This window comes from Brienomyrus brachyistius, chromosome 4 (assembly GCF_023856365.1).
Source record: "Brienomyrus brachyistius isolate T26 chromosome 4, BBRACH_0.4, whole genome shotgun sequence".
Taxonomy (NCBI): domain Eukaryota; kingdom Metazoa; phylum Chordata; class Actinopteri; order Osteoglossiformes; family Mormyridae; genus Brienomyrus; species Brienomyrus brachyistius.
In genome coordinates, this window is record NC_064536.1 from 5,630,525 (window position 1) to 5,643,827 (window position 13,303).

A 13,303-nucleotide genomic window follows, 5' to 3' on the forward strand; every position below is an offset into this window, starting at 1 on the left:
ACTTTAGCCCAGTGTGCAATTAGCGCAATTACACTGAATTAAAAATGATCACTGTAAAATCCTTTCATGTCTAATGAGATCCTGGCTTTTCATTTCATTTTTTTTTGTTTGGACAACAGGGCAAGAAAGATGAACAGGGACAGACATATAATTTAGAATTCATTAATTTTATGCACTCATTTTAAGAAAACAACCTTTTGTTTCTCATTCTCCTTAAACATTCCATTAATGAAAATCAAAGCTTTCGTGAAGAAAAAACAGCTTTTCTGAAGAGCAATAATTTAGTAATAGTTTAAACAGATTATTAATAATTATTAATAAAGTCATTAATAATTAAGTCATTAATGTTTGAGCTTCTTAAAACCTGCTGTAATATTGTGTGTTACAATGATGTGTATATATATCAAGTGGGCAATGAACTTCTCTGTTGTTTCTATTCTGTTTTCATTCCATGGAACCCTTTGTTAAGAATGAAGACTCCAGGGTGTTTCATAAAGTCTTGCCCGTGGATGTTCACTGCTGACTTTCCCTCCACTGCTTGTATGATTCCAGGAGTCCGGCCTGACAGTTCATTTCGTCCGTTTGATCGACATTCTGCGAAATACAAACCCAAAGCATTTAATTGTAGTATCATCTCATTTAAGATTATAACACAAGCCATTCTTCTGCCGGGGAAAGATTGCCATTGTTGCGGGAAATCGGGCATTTCGTAGAACATTTAAAAGCTAAAAGGGTGGATCGGCATGTTTTTCGCCAACGAAGACGTCGGTGGCTCACTGTGTAGTCGGCGATGTAGAAGCAGTGTCTTAAGTTGAGATGGCCAATCAAATCTCTGCTGTAGTAAGAGGGATCTCCGTGTGGTAGAGCCACACATATGGGACACACCTGCACAAAACAGAGAGTGAGGGGCAGAATAAGGGCTTTGAAGGAATGCTTGGATTCCGTTTTATGGGCCTTCTAATGAGCTGAGATAGCACAAAGTACAGTTATGCAGTCTGACAATCCTTATCAGTACGGTAATTAATGTTACTTACCACAGGTCTTGTTTCATGCCTGTGGTTTATGTTACAGTGGTCCAGTAAGTCCAGTTCGTCGAGACCACCATCCTGACAGTATGGACAGCTGAACACCCTCTCCAAAGATGTTCGGGGACTGGAGAAGTGGCACCACACCAGATGGGTAAGGAGCGTTCGCCTACAGCCAATAACTAAACACCTAAGGTCGTAACTTTTGTGCTTACTGCACCTTCATCTACTGCTTGAACTGGCCATAAGGACCAAATCCGTCAAACCTGAAAATCCTGACCCACAGAGAGCAAATATGAGGACATTCAGGGTTCTATGGTACTTATCTTCCTTCTTACTTGTCAGACAGTAAATCCATCATTTCCAGCACTTCCCATAGATTCCTGTGTTGAAACGCACCGAGACCCACTGTATGGGCTTGCGAATCATATAGGTGAACAGCGACGCAATGTTATAAGGAAGATTTATCTGGTTTGGAACGATTCCCGTCATTAATGACCTTTCACCTCATCCTAGTTCACCTTGCCTTGCGAGTGAGTTTGTTTACTCATTGTCATCTGTAGCTGGTGCCTGAGCCTGGTTCTGTAGGTTGGCTTGCACCTGGGGGGAGGCCTGTCCAGCAGCTGACCCAGAAGGAGCAGGGTTGGGTGTGTTGGGTGGGATCGATGTGGGTCGGCTTCCATCATCAGGCCCAACAACCCAGTGTCCCTGGGCCGCCGTGCTGGGAGAACAGGGTCAAAAGGCAATTATGCCACAGTAAATAGTGAGGATACCATTACAAATTCCACCAGCACCCTTAATATCATTATTGTAACTTCTTAACTGGAACATTAAACATTGTTTTTAGGCGTTGCCTGCTATAAGGTTTCAGGCATGTTAGACCACTGGGCCCACAAAGCATTGTGGGTAATCCCAGGGGCACTAAGACCAAGAGGCCTCTTTTTATGTTACGTCTTGCTTCTGGACTCACCCCTGACTGCCGTCTAACTGTAGCCGTGAGAGGCGTCTTTGACCCAATTGCGGTGCCTTTATGTCCTGAACCTTTAGAAGAGGCACAACAAAGTGTGAGATGAGGTCCCTGATGAGGACACATTTCTATCACACTGACTGCACAGTCTGTCAGGCTGACATGATACGGTCTTTGTTAAACTCAGCACATGTAGTTTGTCAAATTGGTCATGAACAGTCTCAGTCATAATGATCGTACAGTCTAATTCAAGATAACCAGTTTCTTTAATACTGATTGTTAATCCACCTACACTGTCTGTGTTAAGCTGAAGCCACACTGGCTGTCACCCTAAAACTATTTAGTCATTTTTCGATTGCAACGATAACTGTAAGTAAGATAGAATGGTTATCTTCTAAAACATGCAATTCTGCCGTTGCCCACCATGGCAGCCCTTGCGGTAGCGCGATACGTAGCAGGTCTGACATCACCGCAGGCATCTCCCCTGTAGAGGTCACCGTTGTGCCTGTACTTCTGTACTTTCTGCAGGCAACGATTACATAATCTGTAACGGTTAAAAATAACAGTTACAACGGATACAGAATTATAACTGAAAGTGAAAACCTTTGTCACAATTAATCGTCAGAATATCTCAGCATATCATTTTATTGTATTTGTGACTTTTTTTATACTTTCCGTTCATCCCACCGAGGACCAGACGTTCATAGGACGTTGCTTTGTCGGCTGAATCTGGTCGGCCCATAATAACCTTTATTTAGACCAAAAGCTTTCATTGAAAATTGGGCTAGGTTTAGTCCGTATGATTTGGTACACATTTAGCCCAAGGCAGACGTGTATTTTGGACCACGTATAGTCCTAACACAGCCGTGAAAATATATTGCAGCAAGTGGGAAATTGTGACGTTGAGTGTTGTGTTGTGTACAGTTCACCCAAATCCTGTACGTTATTTAATATAATCAATTTTATATTAAATAGCAGCAACTTCAATCCAGCAACTAGGGGCTATAACTGTAAGTAAGAAAGAATGATTAGCTTCATAGACATGCATTTCTGCCGTTGCCCACCAGGAGGTGCCTTATGAAAGCCCTTACGGTAGCACTGTGCGCAGCGGGTCTGACGTCACCGCAGGCATCTCCCCTACAGAGGTCACGGTTGCACCTGTAATTTGTTTTATGGTGTTATCTTGGAGAATCGTACATTTTTATAGTTACTTATTTATGCTTAACTCCTCCACGTTGAAGACATTTAAATTTGAGGTTGACCCTTGTACTCTTTGTTCTTCTGAAAATGAAACTATCCATCATCTGTTTTTTTTAACTGCCCTCATGTAATTTTGTTTTGGTCAGACATTTACAATTGGATTTCTCTCGAAATTGACAACACTTCCATATTCACTTATAATGGCGTCATTTTCTATATGGAAGGTTTGGATAGTAATATCTCTGACAATGCTAATCTCATTATTATTCTGGCTAAATACCATATTCACTCTTGTAAGTGGAAAGGGAACACTCCATTTAATTTTTTTCATTAATTTTGCCTTTTATATCTCACAGAAATAAAAAATCTCAAAAGATATATTCTTGTATATATAGCTCCTTGCTTTTTAAACTGACATCTTTGCATGCTGGACACATGAAGTATAAACCAGCTTTATAAGAATATTTTCTGCACCTTCACGGCGCCCATCGTGCTCGCGCGCTCACGCATGAGCGTGACTGTGATTGGTCAGAATGGTCACTCAAAAATTCAGTCAAAAACGCTTCCAAGTGGACGGGAGTACTGGAAGGACGGATGTTATGAGGGCCACGTATTGAACGGGTAAGTAATTATTATTGATCATTATATATGATCACTTATAAAACAGAAAGGTGTATTTAGCTGAAGATTAGTCGAGCTAAGCAGTTGCAAACTAAGCTGTTCAGGTTAGCGACCAATGCTAGGGCTATGACTAGCTGTACAGCACATGAAACTGGATCTGGCCGTTTGAACTGAGCACAGACATGTAGGTAGACGGTGTTTTTTCGTGGCTCTGTTTTTAAAACGTACATACGTGCTAAAAAAAATAAGAGCTGTTTTTAAAAATGGTTCTAAATTCCGTGCCAAATCTGAGTAGCCTTTCCACCCCGTCTCCAATTAATTCGATCATCTCTATTTTCACGTGGCCAATGCTGTGATGCTTATTTGCTAATTATTTAGCCTCCGTCGACTTCGTGTTATAAGACGAGTTATATATGGTGCTTGTTATAGTGTTTCATCGTGTTTCCGAGTACGCTATAGATGTGTGCGATATATCTTGTCTATATATATATATACTGTACATATATATATGTACAGTACCCGTGTGTTACAGTAATAATACATTAATGGTTAACTATGCGACCTAGATTATAGAGGGACATCTCTCTTTATATGTCTTAACGATCCGGAAAAAGACGGCTTTTTACCTTTCATTTTTCAACCAAATCTCGACGTTTTCGAGACGTCTGACAAAGTCGGTTTTTTTTCAACAACTTTTTGCTGGCTGGGATCTTATCGGTGCAATATAGATTTGTGTTTTGTAAAAAATACACCTACAAAACTGGCTCACGGGGTTGAGATCTGTTACAGCCCGATTTTATATAGTAATGGAAGAGCAGTGCAGTCTTCCATTCGAGTGACATAGATGTGAACAAAGAGTTAACACGTCCGCGGGAGTGAAAAACAACCCTTCATAGAGTCGAGTATCTGAACAGCTGTCGAATGTATCACTTTCGGTTTCACTTTTAACTTAAGTATTCATTATTAATTCATCTCGGCCTGGTGAAGAAACGCCTTTTTTCTTAAGCGCAGCACGAAGGTACCATGTCATCAAGAACACATTTTATGCCGTGATGAAACGAGATCCCCATAATAATCATATTTTCTCTAAATCACATTAATAATTCCTATAAAGTTTTTGTTTCCCCACCTACAGATAGTCTTTGAAATACACAGCTTTAGGTTTTGTGGATGGGCTCCTATATTGGATCAATGTCTGTCCTAAGTATTTGCCCCGCATTAGAAGATCACTGAACCCTAATCAGTTTTCATGTTTTGTTTACTTACGTGTGACCACAAGATTGAAGGGACTTAGGGTTCTTATCGTTTTCCTGGCATACTGGACAATTCCCATCCTCGGGGCTCTTGTCATCGCCGGCTGCGTGGTCCATCGTCCTTACCAAGGAGTCGTTTTGCCGAGATGTAAATGTGAAAGACGCCTTAACGCAAATAAACCTTGCCTCTGGGGTGTGTAGACACCTGACACGGAGAGGGGGACTTTCTACCTCTGCCTGTCCTTCCTTGTGTACTCAATGTCTTGCCAACTTCCTTAAAGTGTTGCATTTGCTGAGGATGGACATGTACTGAATTTGAAGGAGGGAAATACTCTTCAACTACAAGACCATATATTTTGCGTATATTCTTCAAGAATGGTTGAAAGGAGATAAATATTTAATGAATATATTATTTATTGTTGGTTAAAAAAAAGCACAAGAAAACGGTTATCATAACTTTAAACTTTAAATTCATGGATGGAAATTACAATGGAAATGTCTAAAATGGAGAGCATAACAGCATTTGCTAACCATAAATTAGAACAATTTGTTTCACCCAGGTAAAAAGGATTAATTATGTGGCACTCCATAGCCTTGATTTTATTTTTACAAATGAATGGTTAAGTTGTAAGGAAAAGATCTTTTCCTATCTGTAAATAGTTTTTTTTTTCTTTTCCTGTATACTTGTACCTTTGATAAATAAAATGAATAAGATAAGATTGTACCTTTTGACAAGATTAATATTAGTTTTTTTAATTATATTATACAGAATATGTGATGTATGTGACATTTAATGGATAAATCTTGGAAAGGTTTATCATATGCTGAATATTAATGAAGAATTAAACAAAAGAGGAACTGCTTTTCTCTCTGGTGCGGTATGTCATAAAGTGGAATATAAAGAAGTTTCATTTGCCATTTGTACAAGTGCAGCTAATCATCCAGTGTCCATGGGTGGTTAAAGGATCTAATGGAGATGTGATTATTCTGCTGAGCACGGGATTCAAACCTTCAGACCTTGACCCTTTGATCAGAGGTGTAGAGGCCTAACCCACAAAGCCACACACTGGCCCTTGGTGTCATTTCCCTGCATTTCATGGAGGATTCTTCTGAAGCGGAACTATCCTTACGCAATCCATCTACAGCATTCACATCAACGATGAAAATATTTCATTCATTATTTATGCAGCTGCCGTTTCAACTAAAAAGAACCCTTTTCAACTAAGCCAGCATCCTGTGCAATGTCGATATCAACATTGTACGTTATGCACATTGAGTTGAGATCATCCCTGTTTCACAAAGACATTTTTATTCGGCAATAGGGAACAAAAACTTAGCAAGCTTTGTGATTGTAATGAATGCTTTTTTTAAGATTAGGCTGATTTTGTTACATGCCAGATTAAGTTTACTTCCGCTGCTTTTGCATGCGCTCTGCACGTGCTCTCTGAGATAATCATAACCATTTTCGTCCTCGCTGCTGGACTGACTCATAGACCGTGTTATAATAGTGAACAGGAACTGGTCACCAAAATCATTCAGCTTCTGGTGTATTGAATTATTTTGGAGCAAAAGCAAGTGCTTTGTCGCCATTAGTTTGTGTCTGTTGGCCCAACTTGTGGCAACGCCACCAACTTACATGATAGACTATCAGTGGACAATAAGTTGTACTTGACTATAGCGTATTATGGATAAATTTCCAACTCCATTTTTGCTTTATAAATACTGCAGTATTTGTCACAAAAATAATATTGTAATGTTAATTTCTTCCAATACAGTGCAACCCTATTCTGAATCCTTAAACTAGCCTGAAAACAAGAGTTTTATGTTAATGGAGTGGGCCACATCCGTACAGTCAATAATACATGTTACATATATAATATAAAGCAGGCCACTGCATGCCCCAGGACAGCCATTAACGATTAGAGAGAATTGGAGGAACTGGTATTCCTTGAAGCAAAGACTGCTGGGTGGCAAGGCGAACCTGGACATCCTCGTCTTCATGGACATTCTACCAAGAAGATTCGAGAATCAAACCTCAAAATCAGGTTTTGGCATTTTTACATTACATAAAAGTGTCTGCCAAATATAAAGTGACATATAGTCAAGAAAACACGGTCCTTGCAGCAACTCAGGTTAAGGTCCTCGATTAAAGTTGCATAAGTGAAATGGGATTTGAACTAACAACCTTTCGATTACTAGCACAGCATTCAAACTGATCCTAACAGTCCTCGCAATGTCCCCCCCTCCCCCCATTATATGCATGTTCATCTGTGCTCTATGTACCATTGTGCTGTATACATAAGAATTTCCACCTGTCATCAATAAAGCTTATGTTATGTACCGCTCACCATGTAAATATCGTAGCTGAACCTGTGCCGTGCCCTCAGATGGCCGATGAAGTTGCGGCTGCAGTAGCTCCTGTCTCCCCAGGACGTGCAGGCACAGATTGGACACACCTTCAGGGACAGGAAGGAACACTGAGTGGGGATGGAGAAGGTGGTGGCTTGTGGTAGGGGAGGGGGTGGGTTAGTTTCCAGGGCTTACCACAAGGGAGTGCTCAAGAGAGTGTGTACTCAGGCAGTGCCGAACCAGGGCCATATCTTGGAAGCCCTGCAGGGGGCAGTATGGGCAGGAGTACTCCGCTTGTGGACTGAAACACATCATTCGCAGGGTAATGGTCAGCAATCCCACTATCCCAATTTTATTTATTCAGTATTTTAATGCCACTGCAGCTGTCTGGAACAGCCTTTCAGGGCAAATGATACAAAGACCAAAGAAGGATTTGAATGAGCTACCAGAAAATATTGTTAGCACCATAGAGAAGTTTTGCACCACACTTACCTCCCTCCGATGGACGGGGTTCGGCCTGTAGCAACTTCAGCTGGAGCCCTAAAAGTATCCCCCCAACAAATATGTTAAAACAAACCAAATCTGGGTTTGTGGTATTGTTTATTATAATGAACACACAACTATCCATCCATCCATCCATTTTCCAAACCGCTTATCCTATTGGGTTGCGGGGGGTCCGGAGCCTATCCCGGAATCAATGGGCACGAGGCAGGGAACAACCCAGGATGGGGGGCCAGCCCATCGCAGGGCACACTCACACACCATTCACTCACACATGCACACCTACGGGCAATTCAGCAACTCCAATTAGCCTCAGCAAGTTTTTGGACTGTGGGGGGAAACCGGAGTACCCGGAGGAAACCCCACGACGACACGGGGAGAACATGCAAACTCCGCACACATGTGACCCAGGCGGAGACTCGAACCCGGGTCCCAGAGGTGTGAGGCGACAATGCTAACCACTGCACCACCATGCCGCCCCCACACACACAACTATCATAATGAAATATTTTCTGCTTTTCCTGCCACAATAAATTAATGAGTAGAAAACAATGAAAAACAATATGTCAGGAACACATGATGATAATGAAGTGAATTTTTCATCTTGCACGGAATGCAGTTGCCTATCACCCTGCCAATCACAGCCAATCACAGGAAGGCATGTGTATCGACATACCGTGACTGCCAACTGCATTCCGAACATGATGAACAGTTTGACGCTTGCGTTCAAAACTACTTTTTCTTAATTGCTTACATTTGTGGCCTCACCTGTAAGTGGGAGGGACTTGTGCTTGGTTCCTTGTGATAATGCAAGGCTGGACAAGGAGACCATATTCGTCCTTATACTTCTGGCAATACTTGTAGTGTGTTCTCATCTTACTCAGAAAGTCCTGAGACAAGACAAAAATATTTACATGTGCCACATCTGGGGTGTAGATTGCTCTTCATCACTGGTAGGGATCAAAACAACTCTGAACACTACCTTCCATACCATCCATAACTGTGATTCATCTAAATTATATATATGTCAGTTATTTCGGTCATTTCACAGAAGTCATGCAACCAAAATGCATTGTTATTTGTAGGGGATTTCTAACCTCTGGGAAATCCCAGAAGCTACCCTTAAAACAATCCAAAGTTTCACTTTTCAAGATGCTGCCCCCTGGTATCTCACAATAGCACGTAGGTAGATAAAATTTAAAATGCTGAATAAAGGAGCATTCAAAACATACGAGGTTTCCCGTTTTATTCATATGGGAAATACACGGGACGGTGGTTCAAATCACTAACTTGCAAATTGTTTGTACAAACTCACTTTGGGTTGGGGATGTTTTAAATTGGAAGTGTATGTTATTTAATACATTAACTAAAAAACACAATCAGTCTAATCACGCGACAGAAACCCGACTGAACGCAGTTTAGTGGATGCTGTCCCATTTACACTGAAAATGACTTCAGATGCATTTCATGCATGACTTGAGAATTACCGATGAGGAGCGGGTCCCAGGGTCGATTTTTAATCACAGTCCAGCCCTGTTTGTGGAAATGTACATTTTTTAAAAAATTACCGTAAAAAGCAACCCTCATTACGGTACTGTCGGTCATTGTTTACCGGCGCCCCGCAGGCTCGGCAGTTTCCCCGTGTCTCCTTCATCTTCCGCTGGACGTCGCTCGCTCGTTTCTCATCCTCGCTTACCGGCCCCCGGCACATGGGGCAGGTCGGCCCCCGGGCTCTCACTGCGGCAACGAAGCAGCTCTTACAGAACCTGGCAGCGAAGGGAGGAAGAGGCAAGAAAGAGCGTCGGTGCTCTCTGCTGTTAAACTGGGCCGATTTATGCGGGATGCTATGGACCACGGCTGAGGTTTAATTAATAAGGTAATCCTGAGCCCGAAGAATTGCGTGTAATAAATACAGTTCATTTCATTTAAGAAATACAATCGCTCACACTTTGTCTCATATTTAATCCGCAATACATCTAAGCAGAATTTCCGATATGAGCTGCAGCCTCCACACCCGATCGATACCGCGAACCTTGATGCTTCTAAAGCATTTTAAGCTGAATCAAAACCAGAGAGTAACAACAAAATATGTCTCTTACACATGTTGACAAGCCTTGGTCCTTATAGGGGTTTTCAAAACGTCCTGGCATATGGGACAGTCAAACTGTTCGGACGGATCCCCCAGCGCATCGTGCCCGTTCGGACTGCACCCAGTCACTCCAGTAGGCTCCATGTGACGCCGCTGTATCTACAGGATTTACCGTCAACAATAAGGAGGTTTGCTTTTAAAGCGAAAGTATATAGGCGTTTGCATCGGTACGAGTGCAATATTGAAAAATAAGTAAATTCATAGCTGTTTTCCATCCATTTCCAAAATGTACTCACGTCAGATAGGCCTAACAAGCTGAACTTAATGCAGATCAAGAAGTCAGCTGCTCGATCTCCTTTGGGCTCTTTATAAGTATCCGGATCGACATGCAAGCACTAGTCTGAATCGGAGCAGCCTACACAAGACGTATTTTCATTTTCTCTCTTTCCTTCAAAACAGGAAGTATGGAAAATACCTGATAGTCTTGACCACTTTGTCACACATTAATCTGAAATCGAAACCCCGAAGTTTCCATTGTCTTGGGTGATATGCTAGCATCGATATCCGTGAAATACATTAAACTTCACCGGTCGTTGTCTCAGACGGACCTTTAATTAATAAGAATAGCTAAGCTTTGACACGCCTTGGAGCAAAACACCCACGTTGCATTGCATTTCATATCCGAAATGCATGACTGGAAAGAATAACTTGGTTTTGATTAACATACAGCTATATAAAGATACACAAATTGCTACGACTCATGTCCTGGTTGTAAGGTAAGAAATGCAGTGACCCTGGTGCGGGATATTTAAATAACAGATGTCCCAGGTTCTGATCCCAGCGCTTCTCTAACAGAAGAGGATCTATTCTAATGTCCTTATGTCCTCGCTGTGTGAATCTTGCACCCGACCTTTAGTGCAGGACGAGGGCATAGGAGAGATGGGTGTAATTGTACAGTTGGCTTGATAGGAAAACGCTACCGAGTCTGTGTGACGCACTCACCCTCACATCAGAGGTGCAAGCCGATCTCAGTCCTTCTGCATGTGGTACACCGAGGAAGGGCAATATTTCGCAGATGGGGGTGGGGTGGGGGGTTCTATGACTTTTCTGCTTGCATGTTTTGGTTAAACTCCTTTTGCTTAACACGAACGCACGTAGGAGGGCCGTTTCTTCTATAAAGCGCACCTATAAAATCGCTTATCGATGCTCCGCCGATCCCCAGTGATCCAATAACTCTGAGATCCTTGGAAAAAAAGTAAGGCTGAAATTTATATGACGTTAAAACATAAGCAGCGAATTGACACGAGATCCGCTTCAATTGTGAGGTGGATTTTGGGACCGTGGGAGTGTTTCGAAAATACGTGTGAACGTGTGCAGCAGTTTTATTCCGCAAGGGGGCGCTTTTGTCGGACTTTAGAATCCTGCGCTGTCATACAGCAAAAGCTGAAACAGCTGGCGCTCTTCCTGCAGTTCCCGCTATTTTACAATGAATTATCTCAGGAAAAACATATCCAAACGTATAATCAGTTGGAGTTATTTCATTTATAGGCCGTATATGTTGTTTCTGAAATAATTTCATGTTGGTCAAGCAAGGATCCTAAGATGTGTTCTCTTCTTTACTTACTCCAGGTGTGTCCTGCTTTCACACAGTTGACATATATTTATTGAATTTAGATGATTCTCTCAAATTAGAGTATCACTGGTTTCATTTCACCGAACTACAACTTTCATCCTTGTGCTTTAGAAAATAATTGGCTTCCCTCTTACCTGTTTTAGAGGACACAAGTAGAGGGAGACTTTGGGTATCTAACGAGTAATGAGTTAAAACTAATTTTAATTATCCTCAATCAATGACATCAATGTTGCTAACTTTGGTGAGTTGGCTGGAGTGAAATGTTCAGTTCGAGACAAGTCTGTACACACATTTACATGTATGTAACAGTTTTATTGCCATATAAATAGTCTGTGGTGTTCGCAATCTACCCCAACGCTTTTGATAAAGCTAATTTTAAGATTTTAATGAAATAATATAGATTTGCCATAAGATTTCTTGCATGAGGGTCTGAAAGCGTGAGTGTCACACCAGATGCGTGAGAGTTACATCCCTGTGATAATAAATGTCGGGAGATCAGGGGGTCAAACGATTCATGCATGAATAAACATCTTGGAGGTTCCTGACCGGGTTCCAGTATCATGGTAGGATTGAGAAGATCACAAAACCATTGTGTGCAAGTAACAAGTTAATACCAAAATGTATGGGGATTTGGAGGCTTGTTTAAATCTACGGGGATTTGGAGGCTTGTTTAAATCTACAAGATGGCCACAATTTGTGGAAACAGCCTTGCTTTCGGTACATTAATGTTGGGTAGCATTTAGTTGTATTTCATAGACGATAACTGTGTGTCCATGGTTATCACATAAGAGGATATTTTTTCATCTATTCGGCATTTTCCACATTTTTCCTAAACCGCATTTAACCATGCGACCATATGCGCGGATATGCATAACCATACTGGAATTCACAAATCCTCGTGGAAAGGAAATGAGCAGTAACTGCAGTTTGTTTTTTTACAACATTTCCCAGTAAAATGACAATGACCTTTAATGCTTTTAGTCATTCCCCCTTCAGGAAATGAAAGCATCCGGACTTCACATCGACCAAATTACACACTCAGTTGGATGCTTCGAATGAAAACAGGGACCCGATCTGTGAGGGAAACAGGGCAATATCACCTGCTTTCATTGTCATGTAAAGAATCGCTCTACCTTTTCTGGGCCCCTGGGCAGAGCCTTACTTGGCAGGCCACCCTACCAAGGAAAGTGGTGATCATTTCACATAATTCAGGGGACCTGGGCAACTGCCTATTCTCTCTACAGCTAGAGTCGGCCCGGAGAATTGGCATAGTTCTTTTGGGGTACAGCAGACATTAAACTGCTTCCACTATGACTGAGTTCTGCTTTTGTATCGATGACAGATTAGTCCCATGCCTGGTGTATTTAAACACATATCAAATTTCTGTTCTTCTTTTCTACGAAATGGTGTTAGGAGTTCAATCCAAATGACTCCACTAAGAAGCTCATGTGCTTTGGGAAGAAAAGCTTTCTGTGTTTCATCACCTTTCCTTTGTCATGGTACCGTTTATCTTTAGCTTCCCCTCTTTCGGCTTCCTCTGTCTATCTCCCTACAGCTGAGTTCACACTTCCTGTAATTGGCTGGAAGCAACATAGCCTGAAATTCGCTAGATGTTCTGAAAGAAGATGATCTTCAATCACGTCCCTTGAGCCCGTAATAAATGCA

The 13,303-nt window shown here is 41.7% G+C and overlaps 1 protein-coding gene across 1 annotated transcript; it reads right to left on the reverse strand.

Moving 5' to 3' along the window:
- Positions 1-308: 308 nt before the first annotated feature.
- On the reverse strand, positions 309-10,472 carry LOC125739791 (uncharacterized). The gene is made up of 15 exons (XM_049010245.1): positions 10,302-10,472; positions 10,016-10,164; positions 9,529-9,682; positions 8,685-8,806; positions 7,908-7,955; positions 7,611-7,716; positions 7,415-7,522; positions 6,984-7,074; positions 3,084-3,150; positions 2,416-2,536; positions 1,996-2,066; positions 1,573-1,746; positions 1,035-1,152; positions 778-885; positions 309-594 (listed from the first exon to the last, which is right to left on the reverse strand). The coding sequence occupies exons 2-15, from the start codon at positions 10,147-10,149 to the stop codon at positions 514-516; spliced, it is 1,503 nt and encodes a 500-aa protein (XP_048866202.1). The 5' UTR covers positions 10,150-10,164; positions 10,302-10,472; the 3' UTR covers positions 309-513.
- Between the last annotated feature and the right edge of the window lie 2,831 nt (positions 10,473-13,303).

What these genes read in the sequence shown, in the direction of transcription:
- LOC125739791 (XM_049010245.1), bottom strand. Translation starts at nt 10,149, where the DNA reads ATGGAGCCTACTGGAGTGACTGGGTGCAGTCCGAACGGGCACGATGCG. An exon ending in GCCGAGCCTGCGGGGCGCCG is followed by an intron (nt 8,807 to 9,528) that starts GTAAACAATGAC and finishes GTCTTGTCTCAG; the next exon opens with GACTTTCTGAGTAAGATGAG. An exon ending in CAGTTAGACGGCAGTCAGGG is followed by an intron (nt 1,747 to 1,995) that starts GTGAGTCCAGAA and finishes CTGTTCTCCCAG; the next exon opens with CACGGCGGCCCAGGGACACT.